The sequence below is a fragment of the Stenella coeruleoalba genome, assembly GCF_951394435.1.
Source record: "Stenella coeruleoalba genome assembly, chromosome: 11".
In the NCBI taxonomy this organism is placed as follows: domain Eukaryota; kingdom Metazoa; phylum Chordata; class Mammalia; order Artiodactyla; family Delphinidae; genus Stenella; species Stenella coeruleoalba.
In genome coordinates, this window is record NC_137157.1 from 12,010,738 (window position 1) to 12,033,077 (window position 22,340).

Genomic DNA, 22,340 nt, shown 5'->3' on the forward strand with positions numbered 1-22,340 from the left:
TTCCAGTGAAACTCGCCTACCTCTTTTCTGCTTCCTCACTTTGTCTTTAAAATTTTTTGACTGCATTTTATCTCCAGATTGGCTTTTCAGTTGCAAATTCAGAGAATATAATATGTTCTATCTTCCAGATCATTTCTAAAAATGTTAAATAAGTACAAGTTCAGAACCAATCTATTCCTTTTCTCTTAATGTTTTTTTCTAATGTTTAAAGATCCCATTCTTTTGTACATATTTCTTTACACGTACAGGTTATACTAAAAGTATACTGATAGCTGTAAAATGCCCAGAACAATGCCTGACATATTGTAGGTACTCAGTAAATAGCAATGACTGTGCCGGTTTCTCCAGACTCTCCAGATTGTTTGGTAGTTCCTGTGTTCTTTTCAGAATTGTTAAAATGATTATTAATTTGGATGGGAGGATGGGAGCGTGATGGTGGTTCATTGGCAATGTGCCAACCAACATTATTATCCGGCACTTTTTTTTTTTTTTTTTTTTTTGCTGTACGCGGGCCTCTCAATTGCTGTGGCTTCTCCCGTCGCGAGCACAGGCTCCGGACGCGCAGGCTCAGCGGCCATGGCTCACGGGCCCAGCCGCTCCGCGGCATGTGGGATCTTCCCGGACCGGGGCACGAACCCCTGTCCCCTGCATCGGCAGGCCGACTCTCAACCACTGCACCACCAGCGAAGCCCAATATGGCACACATTTTTAAAGCTTGGTTATACATTTTGCCAAATAATCCTCATTGAGACAGCAAAAACTTAAGTATTCTCGGTGTGATTTGTGATTTTTAATTTTGATTTCTTTATGTGTTTATTTTAAAAATAGAAAGCTCAATTTTGGAATTAATCTCTTTGTTCTTCAGGTAATCTATTAGAGATTATAACAAATATAGCATAACTTAAAATATATAATAAAACCTTTAGAATAGGATCTTATTTATTAGAATACTAAAAAATTAGAAAATCTTTATTTTTATGAGACAAACATCATAAACTCATCAAACATTCACATAGGTTACTTTATTTGAATATATAATAATAGAAAGTAGGGAGATATGACATTTATATTCAGAGGTCAAAGACTTTTCCAAGATCACTTGTAAAGGGCAGAATTATGACTTTGACCAGGACTTCTGAACTGAATCACACCTTTATGCTTTTTTTCATTATGACTTTTTACAAAGAGAACTTAAAAGAAACTCTTACATTCAGTAAACATTCTCCCAAACCTCCTGTGTCTATAGCACTCTATAGTAACAATGACTAGTTATAGTAATGACACATGTCCAGTGTGTGTACAAGAAAGGGTTTATGTTTTTCAATAGAGGCTGAGATGCAGAAGGCTGGGGAACGCAAAGGGTAAATTCTCAGTTAATCAGAATTTTAAATGAAGCTGGAAGCCTTGAGCAGCCAAATTTGTATCCACCTTAAGCTTCTTAAGCAGTCATGTTTGTAGATACCTTTTTCAGAATCCCCAAGTTTTTTACAGTAGAAAAAAAGAAGCACTTAAATTACCTCCCTCCTCTCTTTTTGTCCTTTGTAGTCATTAGACTAGTTCAGGGCAAGCAGTTTCTTGCATATTTCCATTCCTTGAAAACCTTCCAGTCAACCCATCATTGAGCAGCTCTTCTCATCTTTTATTGCATCCGCTGCATCTATAAACTGTACATCAGTGGACATTTTTTTTAATAGTTTGTTTCGCTCCTTATTTATTATCAGGTATTCTTAGATGGAACGTTTTAAATCTGTACTTACTATGGTAAGCTGCTGTGAATACTTCCCGTGCCATATAATTAATGCCACCATCGGAGAAACTCCTTAAAATATGCGGGCACATGGCGCCTGCCCTTCCCTCTCTCCCCCCCTCCTTCCCTCCTCCCCTCACACACTCACACACACACACACACACACACACACACACACACACACACGCGTGCGCAAAGCACACACCAAACTGCCATTCTCCAGCAGGCCTGTTTCTGGAGTTGGGAGATGTCAGCCTGCCGGGAGGGGGTGGGAGGAGGAGGAAGAGGTGGGGCTCTACTCTGATTAATTACCTTAGGCATTCGGGGGTGGGGCTTCCTTCAGCCATCTGCCTGAGATATGGGAGGGAGCTGGAGAAAGAAGGAGGGGGAGAGACTGCCAGAGAGGAAGAGAAAAGAAAGGAAGAAACACTAGAAAGAAAAAGGAAGGAAACCGGGATAAAGGGAGAACAATCACCCACCCTTTAAGAGCTAGACTTGGGGGGGGGAGGGGGGTGGAAAGCAAGCTGTGGAAGGTGTGCCCCAGCGCGACCGCTTTGAAGTGTTCATCATCTGTTCCATTTGGTTTATGGAGAAAAAGAAAATGGTAACTCAGGTAAGATCTGTGTTTCCTCCGTGCGTTTCTTTTCTCGTTTCTGAGATCTAAATAAGATGGGGGGTGGGGCATAGTCACCAGAGTTTTAATTATTACTGTCTTTTTAGAAAGGGCCAGAATTATTGTTATCAGCTGGAAAGTGTTAGTCTGTGCCTGTTGTGAGTCCGTGTGTGTGGTGTATCCGTATCCTTTTTTCTCTCCCCTCCCTTAGCTCCATAGCAGATTCCTGTTTCCTGTACTGTGCAGCTGTAGCTCAGGAAAGACCCTGTGGGGATTTGTCTACCTCTTTGTCTTGGTTCTGAGAAGAGGGAGGGAGAGAGAGACTGCAGAGGTAGGAAGAGATTCTTGTAGACTGCCAAAAAGACGGGAGAGGGATTGACTTCCTTTTAAGAATTGCAGAAGAATTTGTGTTATAAGGAAATCTGATTCCTGATTCGCTTTGGTTTCTCAGAATTGGCAATGGACTTGCAGTTTTGCTGCCTTTGCTCTAAATGGCTTATTAAAAATGAAGGCTAGAAAAATGTTTCATTTTCATGTCTTTGTTACTGGCAAAGACTGTTTTCTGTGAGAACATAGAAGCATCCAGGTGCAGCAGAGGCAGGTAGAGCCCTCCCTGGCAGAAGAACAAGTCTGAATATATAAATGACAATCACGGGCATTAAAAGACATCTGAAGGAGAGGGAGTAGGAAATGGAAGACCTCTCCCTCTCTCTCCCTCTCCCTCTCCCTCTCCCTCTCCCTCTCCCTCTCCCTCCCTCTCCCTCCCTCTCCCTCTCCCTCTCCCTCTCCCTCTCCCTCTCCCTCTCCCTCCCTCTCCCTCTCCCTTTCTCTCTCTCTCTCTCTCTCTCTCTCTCTCTCCCCGTCTCCCTCTCCCTCTCTCCCTCTCTCCCTCTCCCTCCCCCCCCGCCCCTCTCCCCCCCCCCCCACACCATACCTCTCTCTCCCCCCCTGTCTTTGGTTATACCAGGCAATATCTGCATTTTAGCAAGTCATTCCTGACAAATGGAAAGGTGAATACTCTTCCCCAATTTCCCCTGGCTGTGCTCTTTTTCTTTTTGGCACGTTTCTGTATGTTCCTTTTCCCTTTTTTTTAATATATAGGTTGAGAGGAAACGATGAGACTGTGATTTATCAATGAGAATTGTTTGCATTGTGGAACGTTCATGTCCTTTAGTCTCAGACTTAAGATCAGTTTCACTCCAGGCTTTTATGCTCTATAGGGAAATTTCATCACTGGACAGTGCTTTCCTTTTAAGGAGGTTGCCCCCCTTTTTTTTTTTTTTTGTATTCTCTCATCTCTTTTCCTAAGTCACCACCGGAGGGCGAGAGAGTCAACTGGCTATCTGGATAGAGGCATCATTTTAGGAACTGGAACCCTGTTCTGTTAAATGTTATATAATGCCCCGCAGTGCTGTTTGGAAGGAGGTAAAGCATTAAGGAGATTTTCCCAGCATGACCGAGAGGAAAGGGAAGTTTCAAAGAATATGTCTTTCCATAGTAATTTTTCAGCAGATCTGAGTTTGGAGATTATTAAGAAACCCCTCCCTCTTCTGGAAAGTGGAGAAACGCTTGAAATATTTTCTCTTCCACTTCTTATCCCTTCATCGTCAGCCCGATTAACTCTTTTGAAATATTGCTTTACTTTTTAAAAAAGAGAAAATATGTTTCTGGCTTCTCTTTGTTGCTTGGGAGATGATACTTCTTAAACTTGGAGCCTCGTTTAGTTTTCGTTAACTGACCATATTAGAGGGTACCAGCTCTCTTCTTTCTCAGCTGTTACTGGAGCCTTTTCAACTACTTGACTTTTCATTGTATGTATTGTATATATTTTTAAATCAGTGAAAGAGTTATCTAAACTAGGACTTCTTATAATCAGAGGTTTTCCGTGGCCTCTTGGAGCCTGTCCCCTTAGTTTCTAGAGCAGCTGAGTAAACATGTGCAAGCCCAAGTTCAAATGCACAAGCATTTGCACACTTAATATCTTGGTCTTAATAAGTATTTAAGGAAACTATAATTTCAGGAATGAAGCAGAAGAGATAAATAGAAACTGGAAAGAGGCATCTGGGGGAGGTTAAGAATTCTAATAGGTAAGTGAAAATCATTATGATTTTCTCAGTGTGTGTGAATGCTGAAGGAAACAAGGAACTCACTTTTGCCCATCCTGAATTTATACAAATGGAAAGTACAGAATGTCAAACTTGTGAATTTTCAATATTCCAGCATGTTTGTTTTTTGTATACACTTTCTGTGTTAATGTTACATACATAAAATAGCAAGATAGGCCAAATCTTTATTTGTCCTATGGTTTGGTTTTGTTTTGTTTTTGGTGGGGGGGTAGTTTTTGGTTTTTTGAGCTAGACGTCAAATCCCAATATTTGATAATGATCTGTCACATAAGCTTTCTGCATAGAAAATGTCTGCAGTGTTTAGGGTTCACTTATCAAAGTTAAACAGTTTATTGTGGTATTTAGTATCTTAACAGGTATATTAAGAAAAGTATTTAGGTATGTTTTCATCATTTTGTCATCTAGGTTCTTTGCATCTTTGATCTTAACATTTCTATATCCCGTGGTTTCCATCGCTCACTTGGTGGAAGGTGAAGGGCCTTCAGTGGATGACATTTTCATCACGTTTATATCCATATTTGTAGCTACACGGTGTACACACATTGTTACTATATATGCTCTGGTTTTATAAGGCCTGTTTTTGGTTTATAAGGCTCTGTTATTTACAATAAGTTATCAGAGTTTTGCTTTAAAAAAAAGCAAATGGCAATTTAATTTCAGAATTCTAGTATAGTAGACAGACATGCTCATGTGACTTTTAAAAAATAACTTTAGGTTTATCTGTCATTCCTGTATATGTTACAGGAGTATTTCACTGAGGTACTCTCTTCTTTCAGAGCATGTGAACCAAATTATTGCATCTCCTCACATCTGTGAATATAACAACGTGGAATAAAAGGAAGGAGAAGAGATACATTCTTGTAATATGTGTCAAATTAGACAAAGTTGTAAATGACTTCAACTCCAATTAATAAGAAAGGTTATACTATTTGTTGTTGAAAGGGAAAGTATACTAGGCAGAGAGGAAAAGATTTTACAGTGTGGACGTTAAAGAAAATTTTTGTTCTCTACTATAGCGTAAGACTGCCAGTTTCTGTGGAACGCAAAGCCCTCCCTTTCTTGGACAGCTCAGTGCTTTGCTGGCATTTTCTTCAAAATCTGTTTTCCATCAGGACCAAGAGGAGGGAAGGTGTTAAGAATAAGGGAGGTTGGAAAGGAGGTTGCTGTTCCTTTAAATAGTGCGGGGAGCCCAAGTGGCAGCAGGCCACTCCGGAGTGTATTCTTTTGTAATGAATCACCACCAGTTCTATTGTCTGCTATCTCCACTCTTAGTAGCTGGAAGGCCGAAGTCGTTTACCTGAGCTGTGGCCAGGTCCCTATTCGTTCCAGGGTGGCTGGGAGGAGAGAAGAGGGAGGGTATTTTATGCTTTAATTAAAGACCGGTAAGAGAGCAGGTATGTTTTGCTTTGTTTCATTTTCTATTATCCTTTCTGTTTTTTTTTTTTGTTTTTTTGAAATGAGTTGGAGTAGGGAATCTATTCTCTGATTTTGCTAAGCGTATCCCATTTTCTGTGCATTTTGAAGGTCCTCCGTGACTATTTAGTCTCCATTTTGTGGCAGTGCTTTCAAGTGATTCCATTGGGTTGCCAGCCAGGTCCCCCCGATCCCATCCCACCCTTCATCCACAGAGCTTCAGCCCACACTGTTGGCTTTGGCTCACTTCCACTTTCTATGGGCTGCAGAGGACTCTGGGAAGTTGGGGGGTAGGCGGAGATTGGGTTTGAGGCTAATTTATGTTCCTTTACAATGAACCAAAAAAAGCCTCACTTTTTCCAGAGCTTTGGTTTCTTTCTGAATTCTTCTACATTGCTCCTTATCGTCAGTTATAACCATTTCCTTGCCAAGACCAAGGCTGGCCCTTGAAAAATATTGCTATTCCAAAAATTACTCAGTTCCCCTGAAAAGATACCCAGAATTCCATATAAGTAATTAAATCTGAGCAATTTTGATTTACTAAATGGTTTTTCTTCCCAGTCACCTCCCATGCCCCAAAACACACACCTTTTTTCGGCTCCTTCCCTTTATTTTTTTCCTTTATCTTTCTTCTTAGTTTTGTAGTCGAGACTAGGAAAGCTTAGTGTTTGACAAACTGCTATTCAGGATTGTATTGCTCCGGAGCACACCTCCATGTTGAAAGGGAAATGACACTCCTCACCCCTCTCAGTGGCTTAGCTCAAAGTCCTGGTTGTGTTCCTCCAGTTTTCTGTTCTTCCCTGAAAATTTTCACACTCACATCCAAAAGATCGCCATATGGGAACAATCTCATTTCTCTTTTGACTTCTGGTTCGTGGACTACTCACATTTTAACTTCACGTAATACCTTACCTTGGTTTGTTTCTTGGGCATCTATCTGTATGTGATTGTCATGGTGATGATACAGCATCCTTTTGGTGTACAGTTCCTCTCTGGAATCTGGCGTTGTTGATATCTGAGGCATTCCCTTCTGGAATCATAATTCCTCACTTTTTTCCCCCAACATTCCAAAACCACTGTCAAATCTTTCTTAAACGTTTCTAAACAATACTTCATATGTGAAATCTAACAAACACAAATGGAATGCTCCCCTGCAGTAAACGCTCTGTTGTTTCCAATGTAGTAATTTCATTATTGGGTTTGGATGCTCAGCTTCCAAGCAGAAATGTTTCAGTCTGCCATCATGATGTATGTTTCCATTTCCCAGATATGCAAATGTGCCTCTATTACTAGTAGAATGATTAAGTTCAGGAAATCTTGGAGTCAAATAATTCATAAGAGGTCATTGCCAGAGTGCAGTGCAGGTCTGATTTTGTCGCCCCTGTGCTTTAAACCTTCCATTTGTTTCCCTTCAGACCCCAGTGTCCTCACTCTGGTCTCTGAGGCCCTGAGTGATCGGGAACCTGGCTGTCTCTCCAGCCTTATCTCCTGCTGCCCTTCTCTTCCCATATTCTGCTCCAGTGGCACTGGCCTCTTTGCTATTCCTTTTAACACACCTTGCACCTTCCTGCTCAGAACCTTTCCTTCTGTTTTTCTTTTAGATGGAAATGCTCATCCCCCAGGCTTCTCAAGAGTTCTTCTTTGACCTTCCTATCTCAACTTGAATTCCCCAATTGTTCCCTATTCCCTTAACCTGCTTTTTCTTCACTTATTACTGATATTAGTGTTTGTCATTACTCTTTATTTGCTTGTTTATTATCAGTGCTACCCTACCCCTACAAAGAATGTAAGTTCTGTGAGTCAGGGACCTTGTCAGCAGTCTCTTGTATTCCCGGTGTCTAAAACTGTGCCTGGCATGTAGTCAAAATAATAGCTAATCAGCTAATCTTTATATGTGATGTATTACTGTCAGGTACTGTGCTAAGCACTTTACCTACATTAACTCATTGAATCCTCTCATCAACCCTATAATTATCCCCATGGGACAGAAGAAGAAACTGAGGCATATTACGCTTACATAACTTGCCCCAATTTATAAGCTACTAAGGTGTTGTGGGGATTCATATCCACAGACTGGCTTGGGAATCTGTGCTCTAGTGCCCCTTGTAGGCATTACATATTCATTTAATACTTGCTGACTGTGTGAGTGAATGAATTTAGTTGCGACGCTCTTATTCACTTACGGGATTTCCATCTCTGACATGTTCAAGGCTTTGATGAATACTTGCAATAACAAGGAATTCACTATAGAATAAAATGAATTTATTTTTCTAATATTACATAATAGTAATAGATTAGATAACATTATAGAGTATATATTATGCATTAGGCACTGTCATCAGTGCCTTATGTAATTCCTTTCAGCAGCCTTATAAGTACTGTTAACGTTCGTATTGTAGAACTTAGGACACAGGGATACAGAGAGGTTAAATAACTTGGCCAAGTTGACAGCATCAGGATTTAAACCCAAGGAGTTTGGCTCCAGCTTCCCTGTTCCTAACCACCACTAATAGTTACTGTTATTGAAATAACCTTTTGTTCTTGCATACCACTTTGTACCAATTTTACGTACAAATCACATTTACATACAAACAGTTGTATTCATATCATATGTCACTTGTCAGTCTCTTTTTTAGGTAGGTGGTGTTCCCACCCCCCACCCCCGCCCCACCCGTTCGATAGAATTTGACATTCAAGAGGTCAAGCAACCTTGTAGTTCTGGGAACAGACAGGGATAGGTTCCAAATATGAGATCCATTTAATTCCAAATTTGCATACTCTTCCATTATACTACAAGCCTCATAGGTAAAGAGTTCCATTGTTGGCTGTTACAAAGTAGAAATGTTTTCCTTATGGTGAGCTAAAATCTGTTTTCATTATTGTCTTCTCATTGTTTCTAGTTCTGTCATCCAGAGTCACATGGAGTGGTTAATCTCTCTTCTTCATAAAACCCAAGTCTTTGAAAATAACTGCTAAGTGTTCCCTTCAATCTTCTGTTCTCAGTACTCATCTTACCTACCTCCTTGAATTATTCCTCATAGATATGAAACCATATGGTTTCTATAGTCTTTACTGTTCTGGACTAATTATGACAATTTATATGAATGATTTATCATTTATATCCAATTACTAAGTAGTTATGAGTATTATTAGGTATCATATCTTTGTTATAAGTTTTGGTTTTTGATAGCATGTTGCGTTTACTCAGTTTTCATAGCCTATTGACCATGCAATGTTGTCAGCAATTTATTTATTTATTCTAAAATTTATTTATTTATTTTTGGCTGCGTTGGGTCTTCGTTGCTGTGCGTGTGCTTTCTCTAGTTGTGGCGAGTGGGGGCTACTCTTTGTTGTGGTACGCAGGCTTCTCATTGCGGTGGCTTCTCTTGTTGCAGAGCACGGACTCTCAGGCGTGTGGGCTTCAGTAGTTATGGCGCATGGGCTTAGTTGCGTCACAGCATGTGGGATCTTCCCGGACCAGGGCTCGAACCCATGTCTCCTGCGTTGTCAGGCGGATTCTTAACCACTACACCACTAGGGAAGCCCTTGTCAGCAATTTATAACTTCAATATAAGAGTATATTACCCTCAACTCTTAAGTAGAATATTGTTTTTCTTCTCCATTCTAAAGCATGCTGTGAGCTGATTGGCAAGAATCTACTTGCCTTCTAACTTTTCTAGGTCTTGCCCAGATCCCTCAAAGGTTACTAACACTGAAATTTTCACTTTTTAAACTTATTTTTTAGAAATACTGTTTTGAAGATGCCAATTGGACCAACAGATGATATATTAAAAATCAGCAAAAGTAAATTTGATCACCTCTCTTGAGATGTTGAAATTGTATCAAAAAAGAGTGTTGAGGGCTTCCCTGGTGGTGCAGTGGTTGAGAGTCCGCCTGCCGATGCAGGGGACACGGGTTCGTGCCCCGGTCTGGGAGGATCCCGCATGCTGCGGAGCGGCTGGGCCCGTGAGCCATGGCCGCTGGGCCTGCACGACGGGAGCCTGTGCTCCGCAATGGGAGAGGCCATAGCAGTGAGAGGCCCACGTACCGCAAAAAAAAATTTTTAAAAAAAGAGTGTTGAAGAGCCAAAATTGGGAATTATAGAGTCTTTTAAATCAGTAGCAACAGTGAATCATGATCTTATTTTTCTATTGAGAATAGAAGTAAAACACAACCAAAAAATAAATTAAACCCTTGAAAAATATTCCGATTTAACAATCCATATTATAAATCAAATGCCTTAGAAATAGTCTTAGATTAGCTTACTTTGGCATATTATGCTTTTCATCATTCCTCTTGAATTTTTTCAAAGGGCTACCAGTTTCAGAATATTAGAATAACATTTCTTATTTAATTAATGGTCCAGGAAATAAGTATAGCTAGACTGCTGTTAACAGAAGGAAATGCAGTTTTAAAAATTACAACTTGAAATCATATAACTGGAGATATTTAATTCATTTAGAACTGCAGGATAAAGTTCTGCAAGCAAAATTTGATATTTCGTATATAAAGGAATTGTTAAGAAGAAAATATGGAAATGGAAATCAATCATTACTTTATGAAATTAAAAATAATACTTTTATATCCACAAATAATGTAACTAGTCTTTTATCTAATATTGTATGAGATTTCTTATAAGAACTTCTGAACCGATAAGCTGAGACTTAATTGAAGGAGATGAGACTTTGAAAGACTCCTAACTTAGAGCAGAAATCCATAAACTTTTTCCATAATGGCTAGATAGTAAATAGTTTTGGCTTTGCAAGCCACGCTGTTTCTGTTACAACTGTTCAGTTCTGCTGTTGTAACAAGAAAGTAGTCATGGATGATAGGTAAGTGAATGGGTGTGGCTATGTTCTAGTTAAACTTTATTTTTTTTTAACATCTTTGTTGGGGTGTAATTGCTTTACAATGGTGTCTTAGTTTCTGCTATAGAACAAAGTGAATCAGCTGTACATATACATGTATCCCCATATCTCCTCCCTCTTGCGTCTCCTACCCTCTCTCTCCCACCCCTCTAGGTGGTCACAAAGCACTGAGCTGATCTCCCTGTGCTATGCAGCTGCTTCCCACTAGCTATCTATTTTACATTTGGTAGTGTATATATGTCCATGCCACTCTCTCACTTCATTAGTTAAACTTTATAAACACTGAAATTTTAATTTCATATTACTTCCATGTGTCACAAAATATTCTTTTTTTAAAATTTTTTCAACTAGTTGAAAATGTAAAAACTACTCTTAGCTTTTAGGTTGTGCAAAAACGTGTGGTGGGCCAGCTTTGGACCAAAGCCATAGTTTGCCAACCCCTGATTCAGAGGGATGCAGTCCTCCCTGGTTTTTAGTAGAAGGAAGGTTTTCCCATATAGCTTGATGACAGGGACACAGTTTCTAGCAGCTTTGATGGGTCATCTTGGATCCCCGTTAGGGTGAAACCCTGACTTGCTCTCTCATTTTTCCTCCCAGAAAATTTGCAGATTCTTTTCCTTTCCTCACTTGTTTTCTCCCTCCACTCTACCCCCAAATCTGAACCACTTGCAATTCCCCAAATATGCCATATTTTGTACCTTACTGCTTTTCATATATTTCTTCATATATTATTTTTCACGTATTATTACTTTGGGCCAGAATACCTCTTTCTCCCACAGGAATAATTTCTTGCCTTAAAGATTTAGCTGAGACTTCACTTACTTCAGAAAGCTTGCCCTGTCTCACAGAGTTGTCCCTTTTTTGTGCTTCCTTGGCGTTGTATATGTATTGTTCTCTTAGTCCATAGTATGTATTACTGTAATTGTGAATACATTTGTCTGTTTTTTCCATCAGACTGTAGTTTCTTTCAGGATTGGGACTATATTGCCAGTGTTTATTATTGTATCTGGTTCAATTTAGTATGTAATAATACTTCTTGATTGAATTAATGAACTTTAACTTGTTAATTCATGACAAGTGCAAAACCAGAAGAGTTAAATTGGGTAGTCACATATATTCTAGTGCTTATTACTTAAATCAAGTAATACTTAAAATATAATGTCATTTTGGAAATGGATGCTTTATTTGGTTAGAAGAAAGGAGGATTTTAGAGCAAGCAGCTATTTGGGGAACACACAAATCTCTTGGAGATGTTCCAGTGGAAGTAGCCAGCCCCATCATTTACTATGCTGCCTCTTTTCTCCAGCATTAAAAAAAGGAAAAACAAAAACCCCAGATTGTTTGACTCCAAATAAGTTGATCGGAATATTTGGGGAAATTTAATTCTTTTTGTATTAGATATTGGCACCCCTTCCTTTAATCTGATATTCGGAGGGTAGGAGGAGGTCATTCCACACTTTCCTAGTAGCATGCACTAAAACGAAGTCGCCCGCTGCCATGCTCTTCCTTATCTCATACTGAGGTCCCAGTTAGAATTTTAATTCCAGGAAAAGACCTAATAAGAGAACAGATTTCCTTATATGATAGCAGAGGAAATCCATACCAGCTAACCAAGTCCTTATACCTGGGTCACCAGTGCATGAGGTTCCTTAGTCATATGAGAGGAACTTTCAGCACGAAAGAGAAGAAACAAAAAGAAAACCTGACCCTAGGGGAAACAGATAATCCAGGGAACAGAGAAAGATTTAAAGAAGTATTCTAACTAATGTAGTCAGATTAAAGAACGGAATGCGTTCATAAAACCTGTTCTGGGTGTAATGAGAAGGGAACAGTTTGAGAATGAGAAAGAGCGTGAGAGATTAAGAATGTGATAGTCAAAAGAAAACATGCCATAGAAGGAAAGAAAGTAGAGTTAAAGCTATCTCCCAAGATGCAGAGCTTTAAGATGCGAAGATGGAAAATACGAGAGAGAAGTCTCCGATGATTTCCTTAGCCCATGTTCCCTAGAAAATAGAGCCGGAGACAATACCTTATTGGGGAGTATGATCTCAGGAAAGCAGGGGGAGGAAGGGGGAGTGACAACAAGGAAGAAAGGTCGGCCAGAGCTTTGTAAAAGACACTGCTGATGACTTAGTTTCAGTAGAAGTCTTCAGAGAGGTTGTATAGACTGCCGCTCCTCTGCCCAGTCCATTGGAAGGAAATGTGGAGATGTTTTTTATCTACTGGTTTCCTCTCATCTCCTGCTCCTCTTCCGTTTGGTCAAAATTTGCCATACAAACGGTTAACACACCTGATCCTTTCAGTGGCCTCATGGGGAGGCCAAGTCCTATGTTCTGTGCACAGATCTGCAGATTGACGTGGCATCTAAGTCTGGAGAGGTAAGGAGTCAGTAACCCCTAGGGTAGCCTCCAGCCTTGGAGCCTCTGCCTTTTAAGAAACCATTAGAAGAGGGCCACTCCCAAGAGGGCTGATGAAAGGAAGGAGAGGTAGGAGGCTGCCATTTTCTATCATAAACTCTTCTGTACCCATTCGGTTTGCTATTAGTACATGTACTAATTTCATAAAAATAAAAATTAACTTTAAGAATGGAAAATAGATTACCCAAAACACCCTGGAAATAAATGTCAAAGATCTTTTAGAATGCATTTGGGGGAAAAATGAATTTCAAATATTGAAAGATAAAATCTAATCAGTAGTTTAGAGGGTCCTCTATGCCCCCAACCTGATACTCCCTGCACACTTTTGCTTCGTTTCTCTCCATACCACACCTTCTGTTTCTTGTGTTGCTTGCCTGTTTATCATTCCCCCCCCCCACTAGAATGTAAACTCCATAAGGGCAGGAACTTTGTCTTTTTAATCACTGTTATCTCCCCAGCACCTAGAACAAAGTGTCTAATAATGCATGGTAAGTACTCAATAAATATTTGATGGCAAGGATTGAAGTCGAATAGATGAAGTATGCAAGGGGCATGACTTCCATACAGAGGTATTTGGACTTGACCTGTAGGCATTGAGGAATGTAGGATTTTAAGAAGAGAATTAATTAGCAATATCTGATTTAGGTTTTATTTTAGAAAGCTCATTCTGGCAGCTGCTTGGAAAATTCATTAGGGTGAGGTTAAGTTAGAAGAAAGGAGAACTATTAAAAGAAAGGTTCTTGGGTTAACCTGGGTGAGAGTTGATGAGAGCAGAGACTCTCATTTTCCTTTTCATTTCCCACGGTACATAACATGGACTCTCACATGTAGCTTTTCAATTAATATATATATATTTATTTATTTAACAGTAAATATTTATGACTGGTTATATTGTAGTGAGCTTTCAGCAGAGTTCCTAAAGCTATTGAGAGAAAGGTCCCTATCGTTTTTGCCGACTGCTTCAGAAGCAGATATTCAACTACCTGGTTAATTCAATTTAGCATGTATTTTATAAAGATCGATTACAATGCGCTTATCATTTGGTGAGGAAGCTACAATAAAGAAGTATATGATTCAGTCCCTGATCTACTTAGGGGCTTTACTTGTGAAATGAATAGAGGAAAAGTAAACCATCATGTTAACTATGGTTGCAGACAAAATGCCATTTTGTCCTGGGAAGGGTATAGGGAAAAATTTTGTCTGTTACTATATATATATATATCATACGAATTGCTCTTTTTTTTTTTTTTGTGGTACGTGGGCCTCTCACTGTTGTGGCCTCTCCCGTTGCGGAGCACAGGCTCCGGACGCGCAGGCTCAGCGGCCATGGCTCACGGGCACAGCTGCTCCGCCGCATGTGGGGTCTTCCCGGACCGGGGCACGAACCCGTGTCCCCTGCATCGGCAGGCAGAGTCTCAACCACTGCACCACCAGGGAAGCTCCGAATTTCTCATTTTAAAGTAGACTATAATAGAATACCCAATGCAAAAATCTGTAAAGAATGATTAACTATTTATTATTCAGGGCACACTACAAAATCTTGCTAATGTTTTATTCTGAACCTGAGTTGTGGCTATTTTCAAGGATATTCCAGTTTAACATCTAGAGAAGATGCAAACTTAATTGCCCATGAAGACACAATAAAGAGTAAATTAATTTAAATTGTAGTGAAAAGTTCGGTTGAGAAAAAGTATAATCATCCACGCATTGTAGAAATCACCAATTACATTGACTAGAATAGACAGCCAACCATCAATTGTGTGTAAGGACCTTTCATTTCCAAGGAAGCAGGTAGCTGACCCGGAGTATCTCTTGTGGTCTCTTGTTGCCAGTGGAAGACAAGATTCATGGGATGTTTGAGGTTCTAAATACTGCTTTAAGGAGATTGGAAGAAAGAGCTCTTAAGAGGTTGGAGACATTAAGACTATTACAGGGCTTGTCGTTTTTAACCTAATAGACATTGGGTTTGAATGACTTTGTTCTGAAATATTTATTTTTTCTGTTTAAATATTTATTGCTTTGAGATGGCAGAACGCAGCCTCAAGGGAGAGGTCAGGCTGGCTTTTCTCTCGAGTAATTTGAAAGAGGGTGGGTGTGTGTGTGTGTGTGTGTGTGTGTGTGTGTGTGTGTGTGTGTGTGTGTGTGTGTGTTTAAGACAAGTGATTTGGTAGTATGTTTGCAATATTCTTGTTGGCCAAGACTGTGTACCTTCCTTAGTATTGTACTAGTACCAGATCCTGTAATTGATTTTAGTCTAAGCATGAAGGTAAAGTATATTGTATTTCCTGTTTTATTTTTATTTATCATCTGTTTGCAAGAGCTTAAAATTGCTCTCCGTCCCCTCCTACACTCCGTCTCCCCTTCATGTGGCTGTAGCACTCTCAAAACTTTGTGTCCTTGTTCCTCAGTTATATCCACTCTAAAAAGAAGGACCCATTGTTAGGCTTGCATTTCAGTAGGTTTACATTAAAAAACAAACAAAAACTGGTGTTTATTCTCTTATCTGTGGGTTCCGTATAAGGTAATTCTCTACTTTCAGGTGATCTACATTTATGGCCACTATTACCTTCTTCTCATAGCTTACTCTCTCCCTAGTGTCTTCCCTTCTTCTAGAGGTGTAGATGCTTCTGGGTATTTTCTGGAGGCACCTGCCACCACCATAATTCTCTCCCATTCTGCCAGCCAAAGCCACTAAAGCAGTGTTTCTCAGCGTGGTACCCAAACCACCTACTGGAGTAGTGAGTAGCACCAGGCTCCTACTCCAATGCACTGAAACATAATCTGTGGGGAAAGGGTAGTGATTTTTTAAAAATATGTCCCCAGAGTGGTTGTTATGAACAATAAAATATGGGAATCTCTGCTTTCAAGGAACCAGGTAAAAGATGGGTTTGTGGGTGTGAGGGGCTGGGTCCCTACCGCATGGGGTTGGTGATCTTATTGTTGAGACTGCAGCAGGAATAGATGTGTCCCTGGATTCCTTTTTTGGAATCAGAAATACTTTCCCGTAAAATGAGTATTTCAGTTGGTGATTGGCCTTTTATTACTATAGTGATTATCATATAATCATTAAATCTGTTTTTGTGAGTTTCCTTGGGATCCTGGCCATCTACTAAGCTACAGACAACCAAATGAAAAATGAACTGTTAGAATTCAACCTGAACATAAAAATTGGAGGCTACATGGAAGCTTCATGTATAGGTTTTCCCTCCTAAATTCTAACCTACCTACAGATTATCTGACATCTTATGGCTCTGGGTATAATTTATATTCACTGTAAAAGAGAAAATACATTATTTACTTTAGTCTAACTTTTGCCACTGTTAAATTTAAGCATGTAGGTAAATTAAGAATCTAGAATGAATTTCACTTTGTGCCTAGTAAACTGGCATTGTTTTGTCTTTGTACACGTTTATTCATGCACTTTATTTCTCTGGGTTTTCTTCTTGGTCTATCATTCTTCTACAGAGTTGTTTAAAATTATTTTAATTGATTCTAGATCATCTTAAATCCAATGTTCTGTTCTTATCTTTCTGCATTAATAGTTTTATAGCTCTTTTTTCCCTTTGGTCACAGACGTCTGGGCAGAAGTCACTGCTTTTAGTAGAAGAACTGAGAAGAATGACAGGCCTTTTCTTAGGTATTGTCAACTGAGAGCTTTTTGTAAAGTTTTTTACAAAAGCAAGTAGAGCTTGAAATCTGAGCCTATCTGAGCAATTCGCAGGGGATAAAAATAATATAATTTATAAAATACTTGAGGCAAAAATATTTTTCCTCTGTTACAAACCTAGAGAATTAATGTCCATTTATCTATAGCGTTAGGAAAACGATTAGTGACCTTGGCAATGATAAACTTGTGAGAAGATGCTCTATCTAAAAAAACTAAATGATTCTTTTTGTGATGGTTTGAATAAAATTAATATTGATCTGTTTCTATCGGTGATCTATTCTGAGCATAGATATAATGTGAGAATTGGGAAACTTTTCTGTTAAGATAGGATTTGCAGCCTGTGGTTTGTAGCACAACAGCGGATTAGGTATATAAGTGAGACTCAAGATTACAAACAAACAAAAATACCTTTCTGTCCTTAAGATTACACAGACTTTAATTATCCTAGGAAAATGAAGGCAATTATATTTGGGGCCTTTCTTATAGTACTTTATGCTTAGCTTTATTTGTAGCACAAATAACATTGATACAATTATTAGTTTATGTGCCTTTCTCACCTTTTAAAATTGGTCCTACAAAAGCAAAATCTTATTTTTGCCATTTTGCCTCCCCTCCCTGCCATGTTAAAGACTAGCATGTTGTAAATGTTTAAATGTGAGTAAATAATTGATTCAAATAATACTCAGAATAATTCAGTAAAAACAGAGAATATGCTTAAGAAACGATAAAGCAGACTCATTTACCCCAGTGTAACTTGTAAATAATCAAAAAAACTTTTCTTTGAAGTATTGATAAAGATGAATGGCTTAATAGGTGCTGAATAGTGAGTCTGCAGCTATAAATCTTAAAAAAAAAAATCATCCTGTTCCTCCTCGTTCCCTGTAACTGGTTGGTTGCCAAATTCTTGTAATTCCACCACGCAGCATCTCTTGATTCAGTTTCCTTTGCCCCACTACATCTGCCTAGGCCCACCTGTCTTCTGCAATATGTTACAAAAGCCTCCTGGTTGTCCCCCCCTCTAGTACATTCCACATACTGTTATTATATGAGCTGTGCTTCTGCTATTCCCCTATTTTGATGGTTCTTCACTGCCGAGAAATAGTAGTTAAAATCATCAGTATCGGGCTCCCCTGGTGGCGCAGTGGTTGAGAGTCCGCCTGCCGATGCAGGGGACACGGGTTTGTGCCCCGGTCCGGGGAGATCCCACATGCCGCGGAGCGGCTGGGCCCGTGAGCCATGGCCGCAGAGCCTGCGCGTCCGGAGCCTGTGTTCCGCAACGGGAGAGGCCACAACAGTGAGAGGCCCGCGTACCGCAAAAAAAAAAAAAAAAAATCATCAGTATCTAACTGATTTGGGTATTGGGATACTCAGTACACAGAGCAAAATATCACAAAGGATAATGGAGAGGTTCCAAGTAAGTCTAGTTGACTGGAAAGGTGGTTAACTCATCAGCAGAAATAAGAAAAAGAACGTAACAGATTCAGTTTTTCGACATACAGAGTTTGTAATGTTAGTGGGATGCTGAGAGCGGAAGGACCCGAGATGGGTGGGAAATGGGCACCCAGAAGACCTGGACCTAATCAGCTGGGAAGCTGGGCCCCAGATAAAGAGTTTGACTTGTTCTCATGTGAACAATCTTCACAACAACTCTCTAAATAGAAAACCCGGTTTGCAGATGAAGAAACAGGCTAGAAAGGGTTGAGGTAATTCATCCATAGCTGGTAGGAGGTATAGTTGGGATTTGAACCAAGGTCTGTTCTTCAGGCTCATACTCTTTCTTCTTTTTACTTTACCTCCCATGAAAGCTTGGGAGAAAGGGCATGGTTGGACCTAAAAAATAGTTGGAAGTCACTCTCCTAGGTGGGTGATTGTTGAAGTTCTGGGATTGCTGTGGGAGACTGACTGATAAAAGGGTTGAATCTTGGTCCTTGGGTTATACATTTCTCCTGTTTGACGGGACCTATTTACTGTGATAGTACGTTTGAATATAGAATTAAAACATTTAGCGTATTTCACATTGAACACCAGAAGACTATAGATAACGTATCGCCTCTGTTACTCCATGTGATTTAAAGGAGAAGGACATCATCCCTAACTCCTGTATTTGCACAACCATGTATCTAAAGCACAAGCACATAAATGTGGATTCCTTTCGTTACTAATAATATTCTACCAGTTCTGTCTTCCTTCCCTAACACTCTTCTCCCACTTGATATCAACCCAAGATAACATTTGTTTCATTATGTATTATCCCTCATGGCGCTCTCTACTGTAGCCAAACAAAGCAGTTCACTGCAGTGCGCATATATGTGACTTTCCATCTTAATCTTCCTTTATTTAAAAAATGGTAACACTTAATATTTATTAGGCACCATATTTGATTCTACATTGTACAAAACTGACCCCACTCATTATAATGAAGCTTTTAATCTAATAGGAGAGATGAGACACATATCTAGGTATGTTAAATATAAGGCTTTGAATTTAAATGTCATGTACGTGTTAGTAGTGCATGCTAAATGCTATGAGAATATAGGAGTGGAGGAATTATTTCAAACTGGAAAGGGCAAATGCAAACACTAACTGAAGGTCCGCTATTATTAGACACTGTACTAGTTAGGTACTTTTGATTTTTTAATTTCACTTCAACCTCACAGTAAATTCTGTTGTGTCCATTTTATAGTTGACAAAACTGAGGCTTAGTTTCTTGTCCAAAGTCACACAACTAAGAGGTCCCAGAGTCAGGGTTCGATCCCAGGTTTATTTGGGTCTAAAGCATAATCTCTTTCTTTTATACCTGGCGTCAACAAACTATGGCCTGCAGGCCAAGTCAGGCCCACTGTCTGCTTTTGTAAGGCTCATGACATTCTCACGTTTTAAAATGGTTAAGAAAAAAATCAAAAGACGAATAATATTTCAGTGTCAGTGAATGAGGTTTTCCTGGAACACAGCCACGCTCATTCGTTTATGTGTTACCTAGGGCTGTTATCTACTAACAGCAGAGGAGTTGCATCAGAGACCATACAGTCCAGAAGGCCTAAAACATTTCTGTCTGGTCCTTCATAGAAAACGTGTGCTGACTCCTGCTTTCTACCGTCCTTCTTCTCTAAGGATGGCTTCATGGAGAAGAGATTACTTGAGTTGCTGAGTTTTTTAGTATAATGAATATTCATGATAGAGGATATAGCATGGGGGAAAGACACAGATCCCTACTGTTGCAGCCTGGCTGTGATTTGGGAAAGCACCATAGTTAGGGAATATTCTAAATTCATTGCAATACAGAATTATAGTTAGGAGTTGTGTACGATATGACTGGGGACAAATGGTTGAGGACCCCACTGGAGCTGCCACAAGGAGTAGTGACTAGCAACATCAGCTGTGGAATTGGCTTAGATTTGGATTTGAGTGGTTAGCTGAGTGGTTTTGGATAAGATACTTATTAACCTTTGAAAATGTCAGTTTCTTTATCAGTAAAAGGAGAATAATGTAAAATACCTACCTTTTAGGGTTGTGAGAATTAAATGAGTTAATATATATAAAGTGCTTAGAATATTGCCAGACACCTAAGCAGCATTCATTGAATATAAGCTGCTAATACAGGTGAGAGAGGGTCTAGAGGAGTTTAGAATGTATTTAGTAGGCAGTAGTGAACCTTGGTTTGTGTCACCTATGTGGTACATACATATTGTTCTGAATTGTATTGAAATTTTGCACACGTTTACAGTAGCCTCCCTAATGTGATTGTAAACTCCTAAGAGGCAAATTTTTAACTTCTGTTATAATGTCTTCAGTGCCTAAAACAGCTATGTACCCACAGTAGTTATTTAGTGCATGTCTTAGAATTGAAATGGAATTTCAAATATCTCTTCCAGCTAGTTGATCATTCTAGAAACTTCTTCAGTGGATTTTTCTTCTTTGCTAGTTGGTTTCTCTATCACTGTAATAAGTTTTGTATATCTGTAGTTTTTCTTTCTCTTTTCTTTTTTATTTTTTTGGCCATGCTGAGTGGCATGTGGGATCTTAGTTCCCCTACCAGGGATAGAACCTGCATGCCCTGCATTGGAAGCACGGAGTCTTAACCACTGGACCACCAGGGAGTCCCTGTAGTTTGTTTTCTTAAATATTGTTCCCACAAATACATGGTCATTAAGGGTTGTTTTTTAATTTCACGTGACGTCCATTACAGTGACATTCAGTAGGATTTTAATACTTTACTAAGTTGTGGAAGGTTGGCCCCGCAGTCTACCTGGTGCTTGTAGTGGTTGAGAACAACTTTTATTGAGAGTCTAGGGTTTTAATCACTTAATGTTACCGGTTCTTCACAACAGTATAATGGCATTAACATTGCTATTTTACAGATTAAGAAACTGGAGCACAGAGAAAGTAGGTAGTAACATGTTTAAATGTTTACAGCTATGGTAAGTGGCAGAGCTAGGATTCAAATGATCTTCTAACCATACACTCCAGCATTGCCCTTTGTGAAATACGAAATTTGTTGGGTCTCAGATGGATTTGATAATATTTTAGGTAATGTGAAAGTAGTGGAATAAACAAATTTGTTTGCATTGGCAGATAATACATTTTCAAAAATTATTATGTCTTCATAATTCACACGGTCCTTTCCTGCACGGTTATCATCTTGAACCTTAACTCAAAAACGGCATCACTAAAATCGTTGAGTTGCAGTGGCCTGCATTCTGTGTGAAATAAAATACTGTTTTTGTCCTCTCAATATTTAATTTCTCTCCTTAAACTTTTGTGTAGATAATATAATGACAGTGAGATGGCAGAGTATTGAATTGGTTTGTTGAAGGATTACTGAAATATCAAATATAACCCGGATTTGTCTGTTTCATGTAGCTCTCTTCAGAGGTTTTTTTTTCCAGTCATTTAAAAATAACTTTAGGGCTTCCCTGGTGGCTCAGTGGTTGAGAGTCCGCCTGCCGATGCAGGGGACACGGGTTCGTGCCCCGGTCCAGGAAGATCCCACATGCCGCAGAGCTGCTGGGCCCGTGAGCCATGGCCGCTGAGCCTGCGCGTCCGGAGCCTGTGCTCCGCACCGGGAGAGGCCACAACAGTGAGAGGCCCGTGTACCGCAAAAAAACAATAATAATAACTTTAGAAAAACAGTCTTCTCACTCATTTGTGTCTTCTTACTTTTTCAACCAGAGAGTTAGAAATGTAGGTAGGTTTTTCTGAAATTTGGAAAATCTGACTTTTTAGTATAGTTGTAAATTATGTTGCTTCTGGAAAGGCAGTTAACCAAAGAATGTCTCTGTTTATAATTTCCTGCCAATCCCTGTAGTGAATTCATGTGGATAGTAGGAGGATTGGATGCATTCTGCTCTTTCTGTCCTCACAGTTAGGTTTCCACACAATGGGGACACCATCTTACATGTTCTGCTTTATTGAAAAAAATATTATTATTGTTATGAGGGGATAAGGAGAAATAGGGGTTGAAGTTTTAAATGGCGTGGTCGGGGAGTTGA

The 22,340-nt window shown here is 39.5% G+C and overlaps 1 protein-coding gene across 13 annotated transcripts in view; it reads left to right on the plus strand.

The window, feature by feature from the left end:
• RBFOX2 (RNA binding fox-1 homolog 2) overlaps nt 1-22,340 on the plus strand; it is a 262,837-nt gene that overhangs the window by 170,039 nt on the left and 70,458 nt on the right. Inside the window, exon 1 of one of the 13 annotated variants that reach the window (XM_079936678.1) lies at nt 2,118-2,360. The exons of 11 other annotated variants lie outside the window; for them this stretch is intronic. In XM_079936678.1, the coding sequence (XP_079792804.1) occupies nt 2,334-2,360 (27 nt within the window). In that variant the 5' untranslated portion in view covers nt 2,118-2,333. Of the gene's footprint in view, nt 1-2,117; nt 2,361-4,384; nt 4,448-22,340 lie in introns of those variants that run through there. One more of the 13 variants, XM_079936669.1, reaches the window with a different exon arrangement.